Genomic DNA, 22,803 nt, shown 5'->3' on the forward strand with positions numbered 1-22,803 from the left:
GTTCCCATGTGTCTGCTGCCCTTATCCTACTAGATTGTAGTGGTTGTAGATTTGGAAGGTGATGTCCAAGGAGACTTGGTAGTTCCTGCAGTGCATCTTATAGATGATACACACTGCTGCCACTATACGTCGGTGGTGGAGAGAAAGAATGCTTGTGGATGGGCTGCCAATCAAGCAAGCTGCTTTGTCCTGGATGGTGTCAAGCTTCTTTAGTATTGTTAGTGCTGCACTCATCCAGGCAAGGGAGAATATTCCATCACACTTCTGATTTGTGCCTTGTAGATGGTGGACAGGCTTTGGGGGTGTCTGGTGGTGAATTACTTGCCACAGGATTCCTAACCGCTGACCTGCTATTGTAGCCATAGTATTTATATGGCTAATCCAGTTCAGTTTCTGGTCAATGGTAACCCCCAGGATGCTGATAGTGATGGATTCAGTGGTGGTAATGTTATTGAACGTCAAGGGGCAATGGTTAGATTCTCTCTTGTTAGAGAAGATCATTGCCTGACACTTGTGTGGTGCGAATGTTACTTGCCACTTGTCAGTACAAGCCTGGATATTGTCCAGGTTTTGCTGCATTTCAACGTGGACTGCTTCAGTATCTGAGGAGTCGCGAATGGTGCTGAACATTGAGCAATCATCAGCGAACATCCCCACTTCTGACCTAATGGTGGAAGAAAAGTCATTGATGAAGCAGCTTAAGATGTTTGGGCCAAGAACACTACCTTGAGGTACTCCTGCATTGATGTGCAGGAACTAAGATGATTGACCTCCAACACCACAACTATCTTCCTTTGTGCTAGATATGACTTCAACCAGCAGAGTTTTACTCCTGATTTTCACTGACTCCTGTTTTTCTAGGGCTTCTTGATGCCACACTCAGTCAAATGCTGCCTTAATATCAAGGGCAGTCACTCTCACCTCACCATGGGGTTACACAACACACTCTGTCTAAAGGTGGGTAATAATTGAAAGCAGTTTAAGATACCCACCTTGAAGGTATGTGTACATCATATCATAACAATCAATGCTGTGCTTTTGCCCTCTTTCTTCCTCCTAGGCTCCTTTGGTGGGCAGAAGGCAGATCTTGGGTGCCTGAAAGCAGGAACTCAAAAAGGAGACCTTGGTATAAGAGAAGGGTGAAGGGAGGAAAGCATGTTCATAACCATTTTCAGTTTCCACTTAATGTCACATCTCAAGATGAAAATGAAGATGCAGCTTGAAAGGGGTTTAAGTATGCCTTCTACTATCATCCTAGACAGCCTCTGCTGTGTCAGTTGCAATGGGCTGCGTTGTCTCTGGCCTGCAGGGAACATGGAACATCTCCTCTGGTCCTCTGCCTCTCCCTGGTGTTATTGGCAACCTCTCCTGCAAGAGAGAGAGGGCAAAGTGTCAGTGATTGTGTGGCATTGTGCGTGGGTGATGTGCCTGCTCTAGTTGAATAACTTGTGTGTAGAGCAGGGAGGCATGAGTGTGATGCTTGCAGCATTATAGATGCGTGTGGGTGAGGTGGAGTATGTGAATGTTAGGCATAAGTCCTGAATGCCAGGGAGTGCTGCTGTGTGAATGATGGATGTGTTGTACATTGAGCTAAGTGAGAGGTGGTTGATATGGTTGGCAGATTCTTTCCTTAGTTTCTAACCAACCTTTGTAACTTTGACAGGGTGAATGCTGAGAGGATGTTTCTCCTTACAGAAGAGACTAAAACTAGGGGACACAGTTTAAAAATAAGGTGTCTCCCATTTAAAACAGAGATGAGGAGAGGGTCATTAGTCTGAAAGCAGCGGAGGCAAGGTCATTGAATATTTTTAAGGCTGAGTTAGATTCTTGATTGATAAGGGAGTCAAAGGGTATAGGGGATCGGCAGGAAAGTAGTGTTGAGACCACAATAAGATCAGCCATGATCTTATCAAATAGCGGAGCAGGCATAATGGGCCAAATGGTCTACTCCTGCTTCTAATTTATATGTTTGTATATTCATATGTTCACATTTAGGCAACTATGCTTCCAACAATACTGTATCCCAGAAAGCCAGGCAGTGAAGAATAGAATCTGAGTCTAGTCTTTACATACTTAATAAGTTTTTATTCAAAGACTTACACATTAGAAACATGTACCTTCAAAACCTAACAAGCATAGTTTCAGCCTAATCCTATATATAGGAGCACAAATGAATCCCTAGTTAATGCCATCCATAAATACTCAATTATATGTGTGCACTACCACCTTGCAAAATGGGATAGATTTCGAACAGATCTAGTAACTCAAGACTGAGCATCCATGAGGTGCTGTAGGTCATCAGCAGCAGCAGAGCTGTACTCGAACGCAATCTGTAACCTCATGGCCTGGCATTTCCCCAATCTACCATTCCCATCAAGCCAGGGGATCAATCCTGGTTCAATGAAAAGTGCAGGAGGGCATGCCTGGAGCAGCACCAAGCATACCTAAAAATGAGGTGTCAACCTGATGAAGCTATAAAACAGGACCATTTGCATGCCAAACAGCATAAGCAGCAAGTGATAGTTAGAGCTAAGCGATCCCACAACCAATGGATCAGATCTAAGCTCTGGAGTCCTGCCACATATCCAGCTGTGAATGGTGGTGGACAGTTAAACAACTCACTGGAGGAGATAGCTCCACAAATATCCCCAGCCTTAATGATGGAGGAGCCCAGCCAGAAGTGCCGAATGGATGATCCATCTCGGCCTCCTCCAGAGGTCCCCAGCATCACATGTGCCAGTCTTCAGCCAATTCGATTCACTCCAAGTGATATCAAGAAATGGCTGAAGGTACTGGATACTGCAAAGGCCATGGGCCCTGACAACATTACTGTATTAGTACTGAAGACTTATGCTCCAGAACATGACGTGCCCCTAGCCAAGCTGTTCCAGTACAGCTACAACACTGGCATTTACCCGGCTATGTGGAAAATTGCCCAGGTATGTCCTGTACACAAAAAGCAGGACAAATCCAACCTGGCCAATAATCACCCCATTAGTCTACTTTTGATCATCAGTAAAGTAATGGAAGGGGTCATCAATAGTGCTATCAGGCGGCACTTGCTTAGCAATAACCTGCTCACTGATGCTCAGTTTGGGTCCCACCAGGGCCACTCAGCTCCTGACCTCGTTATAGCCTTGGTTCAAACATGGACGAAAGAGCTGAATTCTAGAAGTCAGGTGAGAGTGACTGCCCTTGACATCAAGGCAGCATTTGACCAAATGTGGCATCAAAGAGCCCTAGAAAAACTGGAGTCAATGGGAATCAGAGGGGAAAAACCTCCGCTGGTTGTAGTCATACCTAGCACAAAGGAAGATGGTTGTGGTTTTTTGGAGGTCAGTCTTCTCAGCTCCAGGACATCACTGCAGGAGTTCCTCAGGGTAGTGTCCTAGGCCCAACCATCTTCAGCTGCTTCATCAATTACCTTCTTTCCATCATAAGTTCATGACGGGGGATGATCACTGATGATTACGCAATGTTCAGCACCATTCGCAACTCCTCAGGTACTGAAGCAGTCCATGTCCAAATGCAACAAGACCTGGACAATATCCAGGCTTGTACTGACAAGTGGCAAGTAACATTTGTGCCACACAATTGTCAGGCAATGACCATCTCCAACAAGAGAGAATCCAACCATCACCCCTTGATGTTCAATGGCATTACCATCACTGAATCCCCCACTATCAACATCCTGGGGGGTTACCATTAACCAGAAACCTAACTGGACTTGCCATATAACTACTGTGGCTATAAGAGTAGGTCAGAGGCTAGGAATTGTGCGTCAAGTAACTCACCTCCTGACTTCCCAAAGCCTGTCCACCATCTACAAGGCACAAGTCAGGAATATGACGGAATACTCCCCACTTGCCTGGATGAGAGCAGCTCTTACAACACTGAAAAAGTTGGACACCATCCAGGACAAAGCAGTCTGCTTGATAGGCACCACATCCACAATCATTCACTCCCTCCACCACGGACGCACAGTAGCAGCAGTGTGCACCTACAAGATGCACTGCAGGAATTCACCAAGGCTCCTTAGACAGCATCTACCAAACCCACGACCACTACCACCTAGAAGGACAAGGGCAGCAGATAGATGGGAACACCACCACCTGGAAGTTACCCCTAAGTCACTCAACATCCTTACTTGGAAATATATCGCCACTCCTTCACTTTCGCTGGGTCAAAATCCTGGAACTCCCTTCCTAACAGCACTGTGGGTGTACCTATACCACATGGGCTGCAGCAGTTCAAGAAGGCAGCTCATCACCACCTTCTTAAGGGCAACTGGGGATGGGCAATAAATGCTGGCCTGGCCAGCAAAGCCCACATCCCATGAATGAATTTAAAAAAATGCAATTAATCTGCCCAACAGGTCAGTGTGATGCATTGAGTGTGTGGGTGAAGAGAATTAGCATGCTTTCCACTTTTGGGTGCTAATTTGTTTCTCATTTTCAGCCTACACCACAGGCTAACAGCAATGTGAAAAAGAGAACCAAATATGTAAGGCCCTGTCAGCACACAGTCTCTCCATTGGCATGATCTCACCTATGCCTCTTTGTGGTAACACACGTAAACTGTATCCCTCGTGCTACAGAAGAACTGGGAGGAAGTATGTCTCCCAGACATGCAGTGTGCAGGCCCACTAGTATGTGGACACCCTAGGCACTCAAGAATCAAACTCCCAGCTACGGATGAACAGCTCCAGTCCCTTGAGAAAGTGGAAGGCTAAGGGACTAAATCCTAACAAAAATCTCTGGAGTGGAGTCCAAAGGTGGAGTCACGTCTAAATATGTCATCTCTCCAGCAAGTCCTACTACCAAGCTAGTGCTAAACAAAGTGCTTTGCTTTCCTTTCCTTTGTACTCAACCAAGAAGGTTGAGAAGGAGATCCTACCTTTCAGGCAGCCCATGGTCTCCATTAATTTTGCCCAGGCTTGCACCCTGGAAAACACATTCCAGTGTTACTGCTAGGCATTAACACAACATAGGAGACAGCAGTTCGAGTAAGTTATGTTAAACTCAACTCAATTGGGGTAGAGAACTGGTGCCACAGGTTGTCTCCAATAGGAGGAAGAACACTTGTGTCCCACCGGGCAGCCCCCCCCCACCAGTAAGGTGCTGAGCTGCCATGGTCCATCTTCTTCAATAGTACTTTGAGTTTAGAGTTGCTCTTCAACAAGTAGATGGAATCTATCGCACCAGGCAAACAAATGAAACAAATGAAAAGAAAGATGATGACAACTCTTTGATTGGCAAGGTCCATGTGCACTGGACTGACGAACAGCTTGCGGCTGGTCAATAACGCGCATAAGGCAGCTGTAATTGACATGGAACTCGATAGGCTGAACAATAACTTAGTCTCCCTACAAGAGAACAGGCTCACCGAGAGTGGATCACTGAAAGAAAAACATAACATGTAGATCATGCAGGGGAAGAATTCAGAGAAAACGTGTAAACAAGTTGTAGACTTCACTGTAAGGAACTCACTACTTTTGATGATAGAACCCCCACAAATGGGTCAGAATGTGTTCTTTCCATCTGCCTTTCAATCAAACAGAGGCAGTTCACATAAGTATCTGTGCTGTAATGTTGTGCCCCACTACAGAGGCAAAAGAGCAATTCTGTGAGAAGCTTGATCCCGCTATCAGCAGAATCCCTAAGTCAGAACATAGAATCACAAAATTATTACAGCACAGAAGGAGGCCATTTGTCCTGTTCTTTCCAGAGCCCAAACACTCACTGCATGAAAAGGTTTCTCTTGACTCCATTGCTTCTTTTGCCAATTACCTTAAATCTATACCCTCTTGTTCTCAATCCTTCCAACTATGGGAACAGTTTTTCCCTATCTTCATGATCTGTATACCTCTATCAAATCTCCTCTCAGCCTTCTCTTCTCCATGCAAAACAGTCCTAACTTCTCCAATATATCTATGTAATTGAAGTTCCTCTTCCCTGGAACCATTCTCGTGAATCAATTCTGCACTCTTTCCAATACCTTCATACCTTTCCTAAAGTGTGGCACCAAAAACTGGATGCAATTCTCCAGTTGAGGCCAAACCAGAGTTGCATACAAGTTTAACAAAGCTCCCTTGCTTTTCCAATGGCCCTATTAATAAAACCTAAGCTGTATGCTTTATTACCCACTCCCGTGACCTGTCCTGCTACCTTCCATGACATATGCACACATACACCCAGGTCCCTCTGTTCCTATACCCCCTTTAGAATTGGCCCTTTATTTTACATTGCCCCTCTGCTTTTTCCTACCAAAGTAAATAATTTCACACTTCTCTGCTTTGAATTTCATCTGCCACTTGTCTGCCCATTCAATCAATCTGCCTATGTCCTTTTGAAGTTCTGCTTCCTCACAGATCACAATGCTTCCAAATTTTGTATCATCTCCAAATTTTGAAATTGTGCCTCGTATAACAAGGTCTCAGTCATTAATACATAGTTAGGAACAGCAAGGGTCCTAACACCAACCCCAGGGGAATTTGACTACAAACCTTCCTCCAGTCTGAAAAACCACTACTCCACTAACCATTTCTCTGTTTTCTGTCACTCAGCCAATTTCGTATCCATGTTGCTACTGTCACTTTTACTCCATAAGTGTTAACTTTGTTCTCAAGGCTATTGTGCAGCACTTCATTAAATGCATTTTGAAAGTCCATGTACACCACATCAACAGCATTATCCTTGTCAACCCTCTCTGTTACCTCATCAAAAAAATTCAGCAAGTTAGTTGAACAGAATTTGCCCTTAACATATCCTAACTTCCCTTACTTAACACACATTTGGCCAAGTGACTATTAATTTTGCCCTGAATTGTTGTTTCCAGAAATTTCTCCATCATTAAATTTAAACCTATAGGCCTGTAGTTACTGGGCTAATCCTTACACCCTTTTTTGAACAAGAGTGTAACATTTGCAATTCTCCAGTCCTCTAGCACCACCTGAATCTAAAAAAGACTGGAGCATACGAACATGTGAAATAGGAGCAGAAGTAGGCCATTGCCTTGAGCCTGCTCTGCCATTCAGTAAGATCATGGTTGATCTGCTTGCATTTCAAATTCCACATTCCCATCTATCCCTGATAATCTTTAATTCCCTTGCCTAACAAGAATCTATCTACCTCTGCCTTAAAAATATTCAATGACCCCACTTCCACCACCTTCTGAGGGCAGAGAGTTCCAAAGTCGCACAACCATCTGAAAGACAAAAATCTTCAATCAAGTCACCCTTCACTCTTCTAAACTCCAGTGGAAACAAGACCACTCTTCCAACCTTTAATTATAAAACAATCTGCTCATTCCAGGAATCAATCTAGTAAACCTCCTCTGAACCATCTGCAACACATTTACATCCTTCCTTAAATAAGAAGGCCAAAACTGCACACAGTATTCAAGATGTGGTCTCATTAATGCTCTGTATAACATCCTTACTTTTATGTTCAATTCCTGTCGTAATAAAGGATAGCATTCCATAAGCCTCCTTAATTACTTGCTGTACCTGCATACTAACTTGTTGTGACTCATGCACTAGAACACCTAGATCCCTCTGCACCTCAGAATTCTGCAGTCATACGAACATATGAAATATAAGCAGAAGTAGACCATTCAGCCTGTCAAGCCTGTTCTGCCATTCAACAAGATTATGGCTGATCTATTTGTATTACTAATTCCACATTCTCATTTCTCCTGATAACCTTTCATTCACTTGCCTAACAAGAATCTATCTACCTCCATATTAAAGATCTTCAATGACCTCACTTCCATTGCCTTCTGAAGCAGAGAGTTCCAAAGTTTCACAACCCTCTGAGAGAAAAAAATTCTCCTCATCTCTGTCCTAAAAGGGTGACCCTGAACTTTAAAACATCGCCCCCTAGTTCTGGACTCACCCACAAGAGGAAACATTCTCCTCATCTCTGTCTTAAAAGGGTGACCCTGAACTTTAAAACATTGCCCCCTAGTTCTGGACTCACCCACAAGAGGAAACATAATTTCCACGTCCACCTTGTCAAAATCGCTCAGGATCTTATATACCCCAATCGAGTCACCCCTCACTCCTCTAAACTCCAGTAGAAACAAGCCCAGTCTACTTAATCTTTCCCCATAAGACAACCCACTCATTCAAGGTATCAAGTTAAGCCTCCTCTGAACCATCTGTAATGCATTAACATCTTTCGTTAAATGAGGAGACCAAAGCTGCATACAGTTTTCAAGATGTGGTCTGACCAATGTCCTGTATAATTGAAGTGTAGCATCATTACTTTTATGTTCAATTCCTCTCATAATGAAGGATAGCATTCCATTAGCTTTCTTTATTACTTGCTGTACCTGCATACTAACATTTTGTGACTCATGCACTAGAACACCCAGATCCCTCTGCGCCTCAGAAATTTGCAAGCATTCTCCATTTAGGTAAGACACTGCTTTTTTATTCTTCCTGCTAAAGTGAACAACTTCACATTTTCCCACATTGTCCTCCATCTGCCAGTTGGTTTTTACTCCAACACAGTTGGTTTTTTATAATTCAGTTTCTTCAGCAGCTGAGGTGCCATTCCCAACTCCCAACTGCCGCTGTTCAGCTCCCAGGTAGGAAAGGCCATGTTCCAATCCCCAGGATGTATTTATGCCACTCCTAACTTACGATTGCCTCTGTTCAGCTCTGTTTAAGTCATTAAAAACAAAAAACTGCGGATGCTGGAAATCCAAAACAAAAACAGAATTACCTGGAAAAACTCAGCAGGTCTGGCAGCATCGGCAGAGAAGAAAAGAGTTGACGTTTCGAGTCCTCATGACCCTCCAACAGAACTGAGTGAATCTTAGGAAAGGGGTGAAATATAAGCTGGTTTAGGGTGGGGGGAGAGCAGTGGGGGGGGGGGGTGGAGGTGGTGGTGGTTGTAGGGACAAGCAAGCAGTGATAGGAGCAGATAATGAAAAGATGTCACAGACAAAAGAACACAGAGGTGTTGAAGGTGGTGATGTTATCTAAACGAATGTGCTAATTAAGAAAGGATGGTAGGGCACTCAAGGTACAGCTCTAGTGGGGGTGGGGTGGAAAGGCTAGCAGGGCATAAAAGATTTAAAAATAATGACCCAAACCTCCCTGTCGCTTGCCATTTTAACACTCCACCCTGCTCTCTTGCCCACATGTCTGTCCTTGGCTTGCTGCATTGTTCCAGTGAAGCCCAACGCAAACTGGAGGAACAGCACCTCATCTTCCGACTAGGCACTTTACAGCCTTTCAGACTGAAAATTGAATTCAATAACTTTAGATCTTGAACTCCCTCCTCCATCCCCACCCCCTTTTTGTTTCTTCCCCCTTCCTTTTGTTTTTTCCAATAATTTATATAGAATACCTAAAAATGAGGTGTCGACCTGGTGAAGTTACAGCACAGAACTACTTGCATGCCAAACAGCAAAAGCAGTATGCCTTTGACAGGGCTAGCTAATCCCACAATTAACAGATCAGAACTAAGCTCTGCCATCCTGCCACACTGAGTTGTGACAATTAAACAATTCACTGGAGGAGGAGGCTCCACAAATATCCCCATCTTCAATGATGGGGGAACCCAGTACATCAATGCAAAAGACAAGGCTGATGCATTTGCAATAATCTTCAGCCAGAAGTGTCGGGTGGATGAATCTTCTCAGCCTCCTCTTGAGGTCCCCAGCATCACAGATGCCAGTCTTAAGCCAATTTGATTCACTCCATCGTTGACGGCACTGGATAGTACTAAGGCTATAGACCCTGACATTCCAGCATAGTACTGAAGACTTATGCACCAGTAGCAGCTGCACCCTCAGCTAATCAATTCCAGTACAGCTACAACATTGGCATCTACCCAGCAATGTGGAAAACTGCCCAGGAATGTCCCATCCACAAACGGCAGGACAAATCCAACCTGACCAATTATTGCCTATCAGTCTACTGTCAATCATCACCAAGATTATGGAAGGGGTCTTCAACAGTGCTATCAAGGGGCACTTGCTCAGCAATAATCTGCTCACTGACACTCAATTTGGGCCACTCAGCTACTGACCTCATTCCAGCCTTATTTCAAACACAGACAAAAGAGCTGAACTCCTGAGGTGAGGTGAGAGTGACTGTCCTTGACACTAAGGCAGCATTTGACCAAATGTGGCATCAAGGAGCCCTAGCGCAACTGGAGTCAATGGGAGTCAAGCGGAAATCTCTCCACTGATTGGAGTCATACCTAGCACAAAGGAAGATGATTGTGGTTGCTGGAGGTCAATCATCTCAGTCCCAGGACATCACTACAGGAGTTCCTCAGGTTAGTGTCCTAGGCCCAACCATCTTCAGCTGCTTCAACAATGACTATCCCTCCATCATAAGATAAGAAGTGGGGGTGTTCGCTGATGATTGCACAATGTTCAGCACCATTCGTGATTCTTCAGGCATTGAAGCAGTCCGTGCCCATATGCAGCAAGATCTGGACAACATTCTGGTATGGGCTGGCACACAAGTGCCAGGCAATGACCATCTCCAACAAGAGAATCTCCCCTTAACATTCAATGCCATTACCATCACTGAATTCCCCCACTATAAACATCCTGGAGGTTACCATTGGCCAGAAACTACTAAATACTATGGCTACAAGAGCAGGGCAGAGGCTTGAATCCTATGGAGAATAACCCACCTCCTGACTCCCCAAAGCCTATCTGCAATCTACAAGGCACATGCCAGGAGTGTGATGGATACCCTCCACTTGTCTGAATGACAGCAGCTCCAACAACACTCAAGAAGCTCAGCAGCATCCAAGGCAAAGCAGTCCACTTGTTGGTACCCAAACCACGACTTCAATATCCACTCCCTCCACCACTGATGCATAGTGGCAGTAGTGTGTATCATTTACAAGATGCATTGCAGCAACTCACCAAGGGTCCTTCGACAGCACCTTCCAAATCGCAGGACCTCTACTAGATAGAAGGATAAGGGCAGCATGGGAACACCACCACTTGCATGTTCCCCTCCAAGCCACATACCATTCTGACTTGCAACTATATCACTATTCCTTCACTGTCGTTGGGTCAAAATCCTGGAACTCTCTCCCTAACAGCATTGTGGGTACACCTACACTACATGAATTGCAGCAGCTCAAGAAGGCAGCTCACCGCCACCTTCTCAAGGACAATTAGGGATGGGCAATAAAGATGCTGGCCTAGCCAGCGACACCCACATCCTGATTAAAGAATTAAAAAGGAAATACTTTTGTCTGAATACAACAATAAAAAACACTAACAGAATATTTTCAGGAGTGCTGCATTTTTCTCAGTAAAGAGAAGCCTACCAATGCCATTATATACATTATTTCCTGTAGATTAGGTGATATAAGCACACAATCAATGAATTGATAAATTACTGCACAATAACTATTTTATTTTTGGTTGTAAATTTGGTGCAAATTATGTCTTGGAACAAATAAATTGGGTGGGTTCCCGGGAACACGTGATTAATGAGGTGGGATTGGGGTGATAATAGCATGCAAAGCCGACATTGCAGCCGATGGGTAAAATGTTTTTTTCTCGCCTGCTACTGCATTTAGTACAAATCTGAGATGGTTCTGCCCATCATGTTTGGAGAGACAACTATGACTTCTTTGAGAAAGCTGTTTCCTCTGGATCCGAAGGGTTTCCTCTGCTTTAACAAAAACGGACCTGATTTTTCAAGGCTTTCTTCATATTTCCATTTTGTCATACAAAGCAACATCCTGAATGAATGTCCATTGTGCTCTCTCTATTGCTGAGCCTCCTTCCTATAGTATAGTCCAAAACTGTACATTATATTACACGTTGGTCTGACTAAACGTAAATGGCCTAGAACTTGTGTAGCAGTGCTCTGAACTTTTGTGGAAACCAGAGAATCCATCGGGCCGAATTTTCTGTGCTTGTTGGCAGCAAGCAGGTTCAGCAGCATGAGCGGACAATATGGCGAGGAGGCCAAAAATCAGTTTCATGATGTTGTGAAACCAGTTTGCAATCATTCACTCCCCCATCAATGGTGGACCACATTTCTGACCATCGGGCATCGGGAACATCATTATAATACATCTGCATATCATTATAACCCCAGCTCACCAGAATCATTCCCCCACGCCTTACCCTGGTGGCATAGATGAGATCATTCATCCTCTTTCTGCACCGGGTGGCCAACCTCTTCTGTGCACAATTGGCACTGATCACCAATGCCATCGCCTACCAAGCTAGAGTGGTGAGGCTGGACCTCCTGCAGCCAGAGCAAGGGCAGAGGAAATCACGGTGGGCCTCCATGGCATCCAGAAGGCATTCCAGGGAAGCATCACTGAATCTTCAGTCTTCTTTCAGGGCCATGTTTTCTGTGCAGCAGTCCTGGGCTGGAAACGCTGAGATATGTGGCACAGCTGCAGTTTAAAAATGGCACCAGGCATAAGGAAGTAGTGAGGTGATGGCGTGGCATGCAAATGAGAGCCCACCCACCAGCAAAATGGGTGGGTTCCCTGGAACACATGATTAATGAGGTGGGATTGGGGTGATAACAGCATGAAAAGCCAACATTGCAGCCAATGGGTAAAATGTTCTTTTTCCCGCCTGCTACTGCACTTAGTACAAATCTGAGATGGTTCTGCCCATCATGTTTGGAGAGACAACTTTGACTTCTTTGAGAAAGCTGTCAAGTAGAGTGATGGAGGGCAAAGGCAGATGTGATCTGGTGTAACTGCCAGGATCACAGCCTGCAGAACTTTTCAGCCAATGGTTATCTCAGCAGGCAATTAGGTGCAACTATTTCAAAGACAATATGCCTTTGATTCAGAGCCATAGCTGTTTTTATACAGTTGTTTGTTTAGGGTTGGTTCAGTGAGTTGACTCCCTGCATTTACGTGACTAAGTTGGGTTCCTTTACCTTGGTGGCAGAAATAAGTTGGCTTTGTGTTATCCAATGAGATCATATTACTTTTGCATCGGTGTATACAGTATTGGGCACAGCCCGACGTCCTTTTCATTACCAAGCTTGAAAATAAAGAACATTAATGACGGGTGAAACCAGGTTTTCAAGACGCAAAAACATGGGCTTGAAATTTGCGCTTGTTGACTGCACTTGATCTGGGTACTCGAAAGCAGCCGTGATTTCTGCTTCCAGCCGCAATCGGACCCCAAACACGATTTCATGCTAGCTGGCCAATTAAGGGCTGGCCAGCGTGAAACATGCCTGGACATTGGTGATGCGCTGGTAGCTGGGTCGGATGCGTGGCAGGTGCCAAGTACAAGGGGGACCCAGCAGGGCATTTAAAATCAGTAAGGGCAGCTCCCTGAAAGCTGCCAGGAGATTTTGAGGAGTTCCAGGGAGCTGTCTTGGAGAGACTTTTGAAATATGCAGGATTTATGGCCTTAGCACCTGCTGGGCATGCAAGGTGGGAAGGCAATGTTGGTGGGCACTCTGCCCCTCGGTTCTCAGATGAGTGCCTGTGCATTCTAGTGGAGGCAGTGAGTGCCAGGTGGGAAATTCTGATGCTGCGGGATGGCAAGAGGAAGCCACCACATCAGACAAGGTGGCAACCCAGATCAGCAGGCATGATGTAGTGCGTCACTCCTGAATCCAGGCTGTAAACGGTTTAATGATGTTCTGCACTTGGTAAGGGTGAGTACTGAGTTGGCATGGTACTGTGTGGCAATGTCGTGAAGAATGGCCGTCCTTCGTGGCGCTCAGGGGTGTAAGAATAAAAGTGACAAAAGGCACATGTACCTTTGCCGGCTAAGGCGAGGAGATGTAGCCGCTAATCTTAGGGGCTTGGAAGGGTGGGATGTGCAAACTTGATGGCTCCTCGACCTGATCCTCTGGGGGAGTGAGATGGGTGGGTGGTGGGTAGTGAGGCTGGTATGGTGTTGAAGGTAGAGGGTGGACTAATTAATGCACTTTGTTCTGAACAAGAGAAGAGAAGCCATAATGCTGTGAAGCACAGACGAATGGGTGTTGGGGTAGCCAACATGCTCATACAGACCAAATTTGAGATGGATACCCTAGAGCTAGGGTCGCAGAGAGGCAAGTGCCTCGGAGGAAGATAAAAGCCCTGTGGGCAGATGCAGGACAGGCAGAGAATCCAAACAATGTAGGGTCACCTCATCTCAAATAAGTGTCATGAAGCTATCATTGTATGTTATATTATTGGAAAATAATTTTCTTTTAAAATAGAGGCTTAGTCTGTGGTTGTGTCTTAATTGGATTAAAATCAGCTAGTCTGGGTGCTTTGATATGTTTTAATTTTGATATGTAAGAGAGATAAGGTATATTTGCATTTTTTGAACAGAGCATTCAAGAAGTGGGGTGAAAAGTGATACCTATCTGGCAGATACCAAGCAATAAGTTTGTATTACTAATAAAATTGGTACTATGAAAGGCGTTTTATTGTTAAAGAGGTTTAGTTCAGAGGTTGGTGATAAAATGAGAATTTATATTCAATGGGCAGTTGTAGGTATAACTTCAGCAGTTTTCGGGTGTGCAAAACAGAGGCAACGTGGGATCAAAAGGCAGCTGTAAGCCTCCAACTGTCTCCACAGGAGCCAAAGTGAAAAGAACCTTATTTTGAATTAGTAAGGTGAAAATGCTTTGCCTGGTGTCTGGTTAAGTCTATGGGTTGCTGTTGTCTTAATGGAGATTAGTCTGGGAATTGTTAAAATTTATGATAGTGGTAATTTGTAGCCATGTGTATATATATTTTAACCTATGTAAATTAATAAAATGTTTAATTTAGTTTAATGTAAAACCTCAAGGACTGGTGGTCTGATTCCTGAATTTAGAGTCACATCTCAAGCATAACACTTAAAATTATAGGTTATGACAGTTGTTTAAAGTTTCCCTCTGGAATTTTTAAATAACTCAGCTTTACCAACTACATCAGTCATAACACAAGCAAGAGACCCAATGATCCAGTAATCACGATGCCATGATGATGCAGTTGCCCATAGTCTCACCTGCCCACCTAGCATGTACATTGACTATGTGATGATTGATAAATCTATCATATTGTCTCCCTCCCTCAGACGAGCCATCCTTCAGAGGCTGCCAGGACACTGAAGACTTTCCCTTGACACCTGAGGAGGAGCCTCGACAAATCCACCAGCATCTCGTCTTCTCTTGCTACCAGGCACAAGGGCAGATGAAAGCATATCAGTGGGCATTAGTTTGTCCGCTCAGATGGTAGTTCACTGTGGGGAGGGCATGGCATACCCACATGAGAAGCTGGCAGAGGTAGAGGGTACCCAGGGTGCTCATTTTGGAGGACTGCTGGAGACCAGGCAGATGATGAGCCTCTCGAGTTGTCCATCAGGCTGCAGATGCTGGATATCCAACAGGATACCCATGATAATCTGGCGGAGATCCCTGAGGGTGTGCATGCATGGTCTCTGTCATGGAGGAGTCCTTAAGGAGCTTGACCACTGTGTTGACCCTGAGCACTGAGCATTTCATTAAGAGAGTGGTGACGCTTATGGAGAGACAGCTCCAGGAACAGAATCAGGGGTGCCTGGGTGGCGCTTGGACCTGCAAGCCCAAACTTCGGCAGTGACCTCAGGAGATCTCTCTGCTAGGTGCCCAACCATCAATGGTGAGCAGAGAGGTCCAGATGTGCTTCACGCTGGTGCATGAGCTGCTGTCATCTCTGTGGGCTCATCTCACTACAATCCAGACAAGGGTGGCAGCTCCTCCTGCCCTCTGCCAGTGACTGGCCAGATGTCGACTGCCAAGGTCATCAGGACCAACATGAAAGCAAAGTCAATAATCTGTTTCCAATGTCACAGCCAGCAAGGGGGGCATCAAGACGCAGCACTTGCAAATCTAAGTTTCGGGCATCCTGAGCACAGGATAGGGTTTTCACATGTGACATTCTTTCATTTCATCAGTGATATGTATCATTTTTGTGTAACAGTCGCAACAAAATTATGTTATGTTCCTTTTTTGCAACTCTGGAAAAGATATAAATCTAGTTTTGTTTCAGTGCCCTGACTCCCCTTTATGTTTTCCATATAAGTAGGCCTCATCAGTGCCTTATGATAGACAGTAGGAGCAGCAAGCTTTATTACAGAGATTGTGAAGCGACTTTAAGGTCATGGGATTGCTTCCTCAGAAATATGTGGTAGGAAAGTGGCACCCTAGCCATGAGATTGAAGCCATGGCTTGGCATCCTTGCTGACGATGCATAGAATCAAGGCCTCCCTGGCATCCCTGCCTCACTGAAGGTTCCTCCAGTGGATCCCACCTTGCCAGTGCTAGATTGTGCAGAGCGCAGCAGGCAATGGCTATAAGCAAAATGCACTCTGAAGGATATTGCAGTGCATCACCTGATCGGTTCAGCCAGAACCTCATCTTCAGCAGCCCAGTGGTCCTCTCAACCAACACCCTTGTGGAGGCATGACTCCTATTGTACCTCTCTTCTGACTTTGTCCTTGGTTCCTGGAGTGGAGTCATGAGCCACCTTTTCAAGGGATATTCTGTGTCACCCAGCAGCCAACCATCCAGCCAAGCTGGAGCCTTGAACAGCATTGGCACCTGGAAGTGTTGCACAATGGGAGCCTCCAGGGTACCTAGCATGGACTTGCAGTATCTGTGCCTTGTGGTCACACACTAACTGCACGTTCATGGAGTGGAAGCCATTTCTGTTCATGTTGGCACATGGCTGATCCGCTGGCACCTTGATGACTACACAAAAACTATGGCACTCTGGATGCAACTCAATCCAGCAATTTCTGCAAAGCCTCTGGCTGACTCAGCCTGGTTGGCCTTGTCCATCTGGTAACAAATGAAGGTCATGGCTCATCTGAAGAGAGCATCAGTGACCAACTTGGGGCAACTGTAGACATCTGATTGGGACACTCCACACAGATCCCCTACTGACCCCTGGAAAGATCCAGATGCAAAGAAATTGAGGACTACTGTGACGTTTAGAGCCACTGGCATTGGGTGCTCACCCACGCAGTTAGAGGCGGTCTCCGGCCCAATCGTCTGGCATATTGATGTCACAGTGTCCCTAGAGACACAAAGCCTCCTGTGGCACTGGATCTCAGACATGTTGAGGCAGCTGGATTGCTGCCTGTACGCTCTGACAGCAGGATTGCAGCATCTTCTGCGGTGCCTTCCACCTTGGTCTCTCTGCTGCCCTGCACCCCCTGTACCTGCGCCTCTCCTCCCACAGGTCTGTCCCAGCAAAGCTGCCTGCGGACACCTGGCCTCCTCTCCCTTCTGCCCCTCTCTTCCTTCTCAGAGGAGGTCTCCCCAGCGAGTACACAATCCCCACCTGCTGAAATGCAGATGGCACTGTCCTGTACTCTGAATGCTGCACTTATAGAAATGCTCCAAGAGAGTTCACAAAACAAGAGTCTTCAAAACAAAGCTAACAAAGCAAAAACTTCAGAAGAAACCACAGGAAAAAGTCTGAAATCTCAGCAAACAAGCAGTGGCAAGCTTTCACCTGAACTCATAACAACTCACACAGGCAATGCTCCGCTCCCCTTTTATCCCACCCTTGGGTGAGAAAAGCAAAAAAATGAGCTAGCCGACAACCGTGTTGTCCGTGCGGCAAGCCTAAAATTGAACGGGCAGTGTAAAATTGCCTTCAATTGCACTTTTAATTGCCTTAAGTGGCTGATTAACTGTCAGCAGGTATGCTTTCAAGTCACGCACGCACTCGCCGACCATAATGTTGCGTGCTAGCGTGAAAATGTTAGGATGCACACTCAATGTCTCCTCACACTATTTCACACTATTTCAGGCTGGGCGTGCGCCCGGTCATTCAACATAAAATTCTGGCCATGTTCTCATTCAGTAGCGGCCTAAACACTCAACAAAATACCAATTTAAGCTTGGTTTAGCAAACTTCACTACATATGTATGCTCCATTACTGCCACTACAATAAGGGAGATTGGTTCAAACACAAGGATTTGTTTCTTAGATTCCAAGGAAAATAAATAGCAATATATTGAGTCCACTACTTCCAGCACCTGACTGGGAGTTCATGGTTACCTGCCTTAGCAAATCTAGTGACTTTATTTGATGTTGCTCTGTCAGCTATACAAAATCTGCACAGCGAGAGGCAACAACTCCTGTATGCCACTAAATGCAATACAAAAGCAGCTTAATAGCAGCTAATGATCACAACCTGGAAAAGCTCATTTTGAATAGAGGGATTCTATCTTTGGTTATTCTGATAGATTTTGATTGACATTTTGATAGATTTGCTGTCAATCAAAGCACAGCTTGATGGTTAAATAACCTTTTATTTTTTGGTGCTCAGTTCAGTCTTTATTTGCATGGGTGTTAGAACTATGATATTATTACCAGATACAATGCTGTTTAATTCTGTGGCAAGTGAGCTACCAGCAGATATTAACTCATATTAAATTCAGTCTTTTACGACTTTTGTTTTTTGTTATTTTATGTAAACTTAACTCAGCTATTAGCAGAGTGGAATCTGCCAGTGCTGTATGCACCAGTGAATAAATGATCTAAGCTCAATGCATAAAACAAGATCAACAACAACAAGGCTAACAACAACTTATATTTATATAACACCTTTAAAGTAATGAAACATCCCAAGGCACTTCACAGGAGCATTATAAACAAAGTAGGACACTGAGCCACATAGGAGATATTAGTTCAAATGACCAAAAGTTTGGTCAAAGAGGTATGTTTTAAGGAGTATCTTAAAGGAGGAAAATTAGGTAGAGAGGCAGGGAGGTTTAGGGAGGGAATTCCAGAGCTTGGAGCCTAGGCAACTGAAGGCATGGCCAACAATGGTGGAGCAATTATAATTGAGAATGCACAAGAAGCCAGAATGGGAGAAGTGCAGATATCTCGAAGGATTGTGGAGGAGATTACAAAGAAATGGAGGGGTGAGGCCATGGAGGGATTTGAAAACAATGTTGAGAATTTTAAAATCAAGATGTTTCTTGACAGGGAACCAATGTATGTCAGTGAGCACAGGGTAATAGGGAACAGAAATTGTTGCAGTTAAGGCACGAGCAGCAGAGTTTTAGATTACCTCAACTTTACAGAAGGTAGAGTGTGGGAGACCAGCCAGGAGTGCGTTAGAATGGTTGAATCTTGAGGAAATGAAGGTACTGATTAGAATTTCAACAGCCGGTGAGCTGAGAGGGGGCTAAGTTGAGCAATGTTATGGAGGTGGAAATAGGCTGTCTTGATGATAGCATGAAAACATGGTCAGAACCTCATCCTGGGATTGAACGTGATACCAAGGTTGCAATCTGACTGGCTTAATCTCAGACTTTTGTCAGAGGGGGGAATGGAGTTGGTAGCTAGGGAATGGATAGGGAATTGAAAACAATGGCTTCAGTCTTCCCAATATTTAATTGGAGGAAATTTCTGCTCATACAATACTGGATGTGGGATAAACCGAATGATAATTTAACAACAGTGGAGGAGTCAAGAGACGTCGTGGTGAGTTAGAGCTGGGTTAGTTTACTTGTATAATTTTCTAGCCCTGCAGGTGCATTACTTCTGATGCCACAGGATTTACAGGGCCAGAATAGCAATGACCAAAAGCAATTGAAGGGCTGCTGTCTCCTCGCAGTGTGCAGAATGATTTTCTGGTTTTGCGGAAGAAGCATCAGGCATCAGATGTGGCTACGAAACATGGATATTGATGGAAAGGGTGGATGGGAATCTATTTCGCTCCATGCAATACAGCCTCTTTTTTGGTATTTGCTCTCAACAGGCACTATGTGATTGGACTGCTTCTCAGGAACACCATTTCTATTATGGAACAGCATGGAAAACAGGACCCTAATGACTGTAGCACACAGCTTGTGCAGAAGCTCCTGAGCCCATTTTCACTTGTACCACAATGGACCATGCTGTGGCAGGGGACTCCGGTCTCTTTGTCCAACAACATAGGGAGTGAGCACCCAAAATGTTTCAGCACTTCTGGCATTCAGTATTATTATTGGATGCATGTACGAAGTGAGTCTGACTGTGGGATACCTGTTACAGTATTTTATCCAATCATATGCTAAAATGGAAGCTCAGGTTTGTACAAAAGGAACCTCTTCAAAGTAATCTCTGTTCAAATTACATATTTTTAGTGTCCAAATTTTAAGATCTGCTTGGGAAATCCTCATTCACACACCTTCCCCTAGAAAATCCCATGGGTTTATGAGGATGATTCACAGCATTAAACATCAAACTATGGACCTGTTGATCCAATATAAAGAAAATTGAACCTGAGTTAAAGGCACTGCCTGTTTATATTGCAATTACTTAGCTGAGCTTCAACTTTGTGATGCTTTATTTTAAGTTTGTATGCTTTGGCATAATAGTTTCCTCAGTTTTTTCTATTTATCAGAAGCTGCAAGCTTGTTCTTTTTCGTCCATCGCTCTTTGCATGAAGGTACATTTGCTGCTTTCAGACTGAAATAATTGGTTCTCAAAACCAGCTAACCATCCCCCACCCTGTGAATTTCTCAACTTTGAGCAACTGATGGAGAAGAGACAATAAAACAGAAAGAGCACTTCTAAACATTTTGTGGGCCATCTGTTTCAAAATAAGATGGTTATGGGTTCAAGTCCTTGAGATGCCTGTCACTTGAGCTTGCACAGCTGAGAGCAAATTATATTGGCTGTCACCTGCATTGCTAGAGAGAATATTGTGTCATGGAACACATCATTTTGGGGATGACAGGGAAAGAAATGACATGGCTTGACCAGTAACAATACCTCCATCACAGAGCAGCATGAAGTTAAAGAGACCCAGACCATCTGTGCGAAGGGCTTTCTAAAGGAGATCTTCTCCTGTGAGGATATTAAAAAATAACAGCGGAAGAAAGAGAAAAGAAAATGAGACTAATGACATGAGGCACTAGTATCCATATATAAATATTCAATCGATAAAGGAATAGTGCCACAGGACTAGCAAACAGCAAATGTAATTCCTATTTGCAGAAGGGAGAACCGTGATTGATTTTCTCCTGATTTCCTAACACAGGGCACTGATGCAATCACAGTGCCCCAACTGTTGCACTAGCTGAGATCAGGGATCAAATGTGGTACCTGCCGCCTTTTCATGGCTCAACTACTTACTGAATAAACTCCTTGACGATCCGGGGAAAATTCTGCTGAGAAACTTACTGTGTTTTATGTTATGCACAAAATTAGACTTGTGTTAAAATAATTTCCCTGACCAAATATTCAACAATTGGAATCAGACGATTTTAAATAGATAGCTTTAGTTCGACAATGTCTCTTTGCTAGGAGCACAACCTTAATTACTTCAAAATCAGTAACTAATAACATGCAACCTTATGTAGTTATTTGCTGTTGATGACACAATACCTTTCCATGCATAAGTAGGCGAATTGTAAGAGTGACATTCAGTCCCCCTTCAGTCACTTTGGAATCTGATTTATTCATTCTGAAGTTTGGAGACACTCTGTTTTCACACAGAAATAATGGAACCCTGCAGGAAGAAAAACAACTTCAAATATTACAGCTTCTGCAAATATTTATATACTTTTTGAATTTAAATAAGTTATTTATAAACTTCCACATACTGCATGCCCCTTTTGACTGAAAAAATTGTTATGCTTTACAGTCTTGTGGAAGTATTGAAATTTTCATAGAAAACATTTCAGAAGAAATCTACAAAGGAATTTGACAACAATCACGCTGTGGAAAAATCTGAGCCATGAGAAATAATTTTTGAATTTACTGGAAGAAAACAGAAATAATTCATTTTTCAATATTCCTGTTTTGTGATACCCTGCCAGAAAATGCAATAATCAAAGACAACAAATGATGCTTGGTCTCCATTCTCCCTGATTGATAATATAATGCATTAGTTCATTACTATTAGTGAAGAAGCATTTTCATTTTGGCAGAAACTATCCTTAGTTGCCAAGTCTGTTTTGTCAAGCTGACTGAACAGATGTGCTTAGTGAATTACTAAAAGCCTAGAACAGATTATCACAAGAACTGCCCTTCCATTTCTGTTGTAAAAGGCGAATGGAAAATATGAACCTTTCAGACAACTCTCTAATGAGTGCTGAACATCCTTTGGCACATTTTAGCACACAGTTATTGCACAGTGCATAGTTGTCCTTAGTCAAGCATTAACAATAACTTCCAACAGCTGCACCTTCCATTCTGTTACAACTAGAACTATAGCACCCTCAATCCAAAAACCACATGCTCTGATACAACTGCAATACAATTTAATTACATTTCTGCAGCTTGTTGCATTCAATACATGGCTTAATGCAGCCATGTGTTTAACTGCTATGGAAATGTGAATGCGCCCCAGGATCATTTCTGTGTTCTCGCCATGACATCCTTTCACAAAATGACTTAATTCATGGTGACATGTAGAATAATCAGGACCTCACTAGGTCCAGATAACACAGAGTAGAGACACAAATTTATACGAGACTGAGTCAAATGTTGTCCTGACCCAAGGCTTAAACTGTCTTGCCAGTTTTAAGACAAGGAGAATCCTGTCCTTTTAAAGGAATACTTGAGGCTGCACTTTCATTTGAAATAAACAGCATTAACTTGCAATGTGAAAGATAATGGATGAAATATAACTATATGAAGGAATTTATGGACCTTCTTGTGTTATGGATGGCATGTAGTTTATGCTGATGATACCAAATTGGGGTCATGGTTAAAACTACAGAAGAATGCAACACATCACAATTATACATTAGTAAATTTTTAGGATGAGCAATTGATTAGCAAATGTCCTTCTAACATAGATAATAATGCTGGTAATAATTTCTAGGGGTATAGGATTTAAAAGTAATGA

General features: G+C 43.8%; 1 protein-coding gene across 1 annotated transcript in view; it reads right to left on the reverse strand.

The window, feature by feature from the left end:
• zgc:110045 (uncharacterized protein LOC664755 homolog) overlaps window positions 1–22,803 on the reverse strand; it is a 269,243-nt gene that overhangs the window by 105,257 nt on the left and 141,183 nt on the right. The window contains exon 3 of the mRNA XM_041184229.1: window positions 21,336–21,459. Within this exon, the coding sequence (XP_041040163.1) occupies window positions 21,336–21,413 (78 nt within the window). The 5' untranslated portion in view covers window positions 21,414–21,459. The remainder of the gene's footprint in view (window positions 1–21,335; window positions 21,460–22,803) is intronic.

This window comes from Carcharodon carcharias, chromosome 3 (assembly GCF_017639515.1).
Source record: "Carcharodon carcharias isolate sCarCar2 chromosome 3, sCarCar2.pri, whole genome shotgun sequence".
Classification (NCBI taxonomy): Eukaryota; Metazoa; Chordata; class Chondrichthyes; order Lamniformes; family Lamnidae; genus Carcharodon; species Carcharodon carcharias.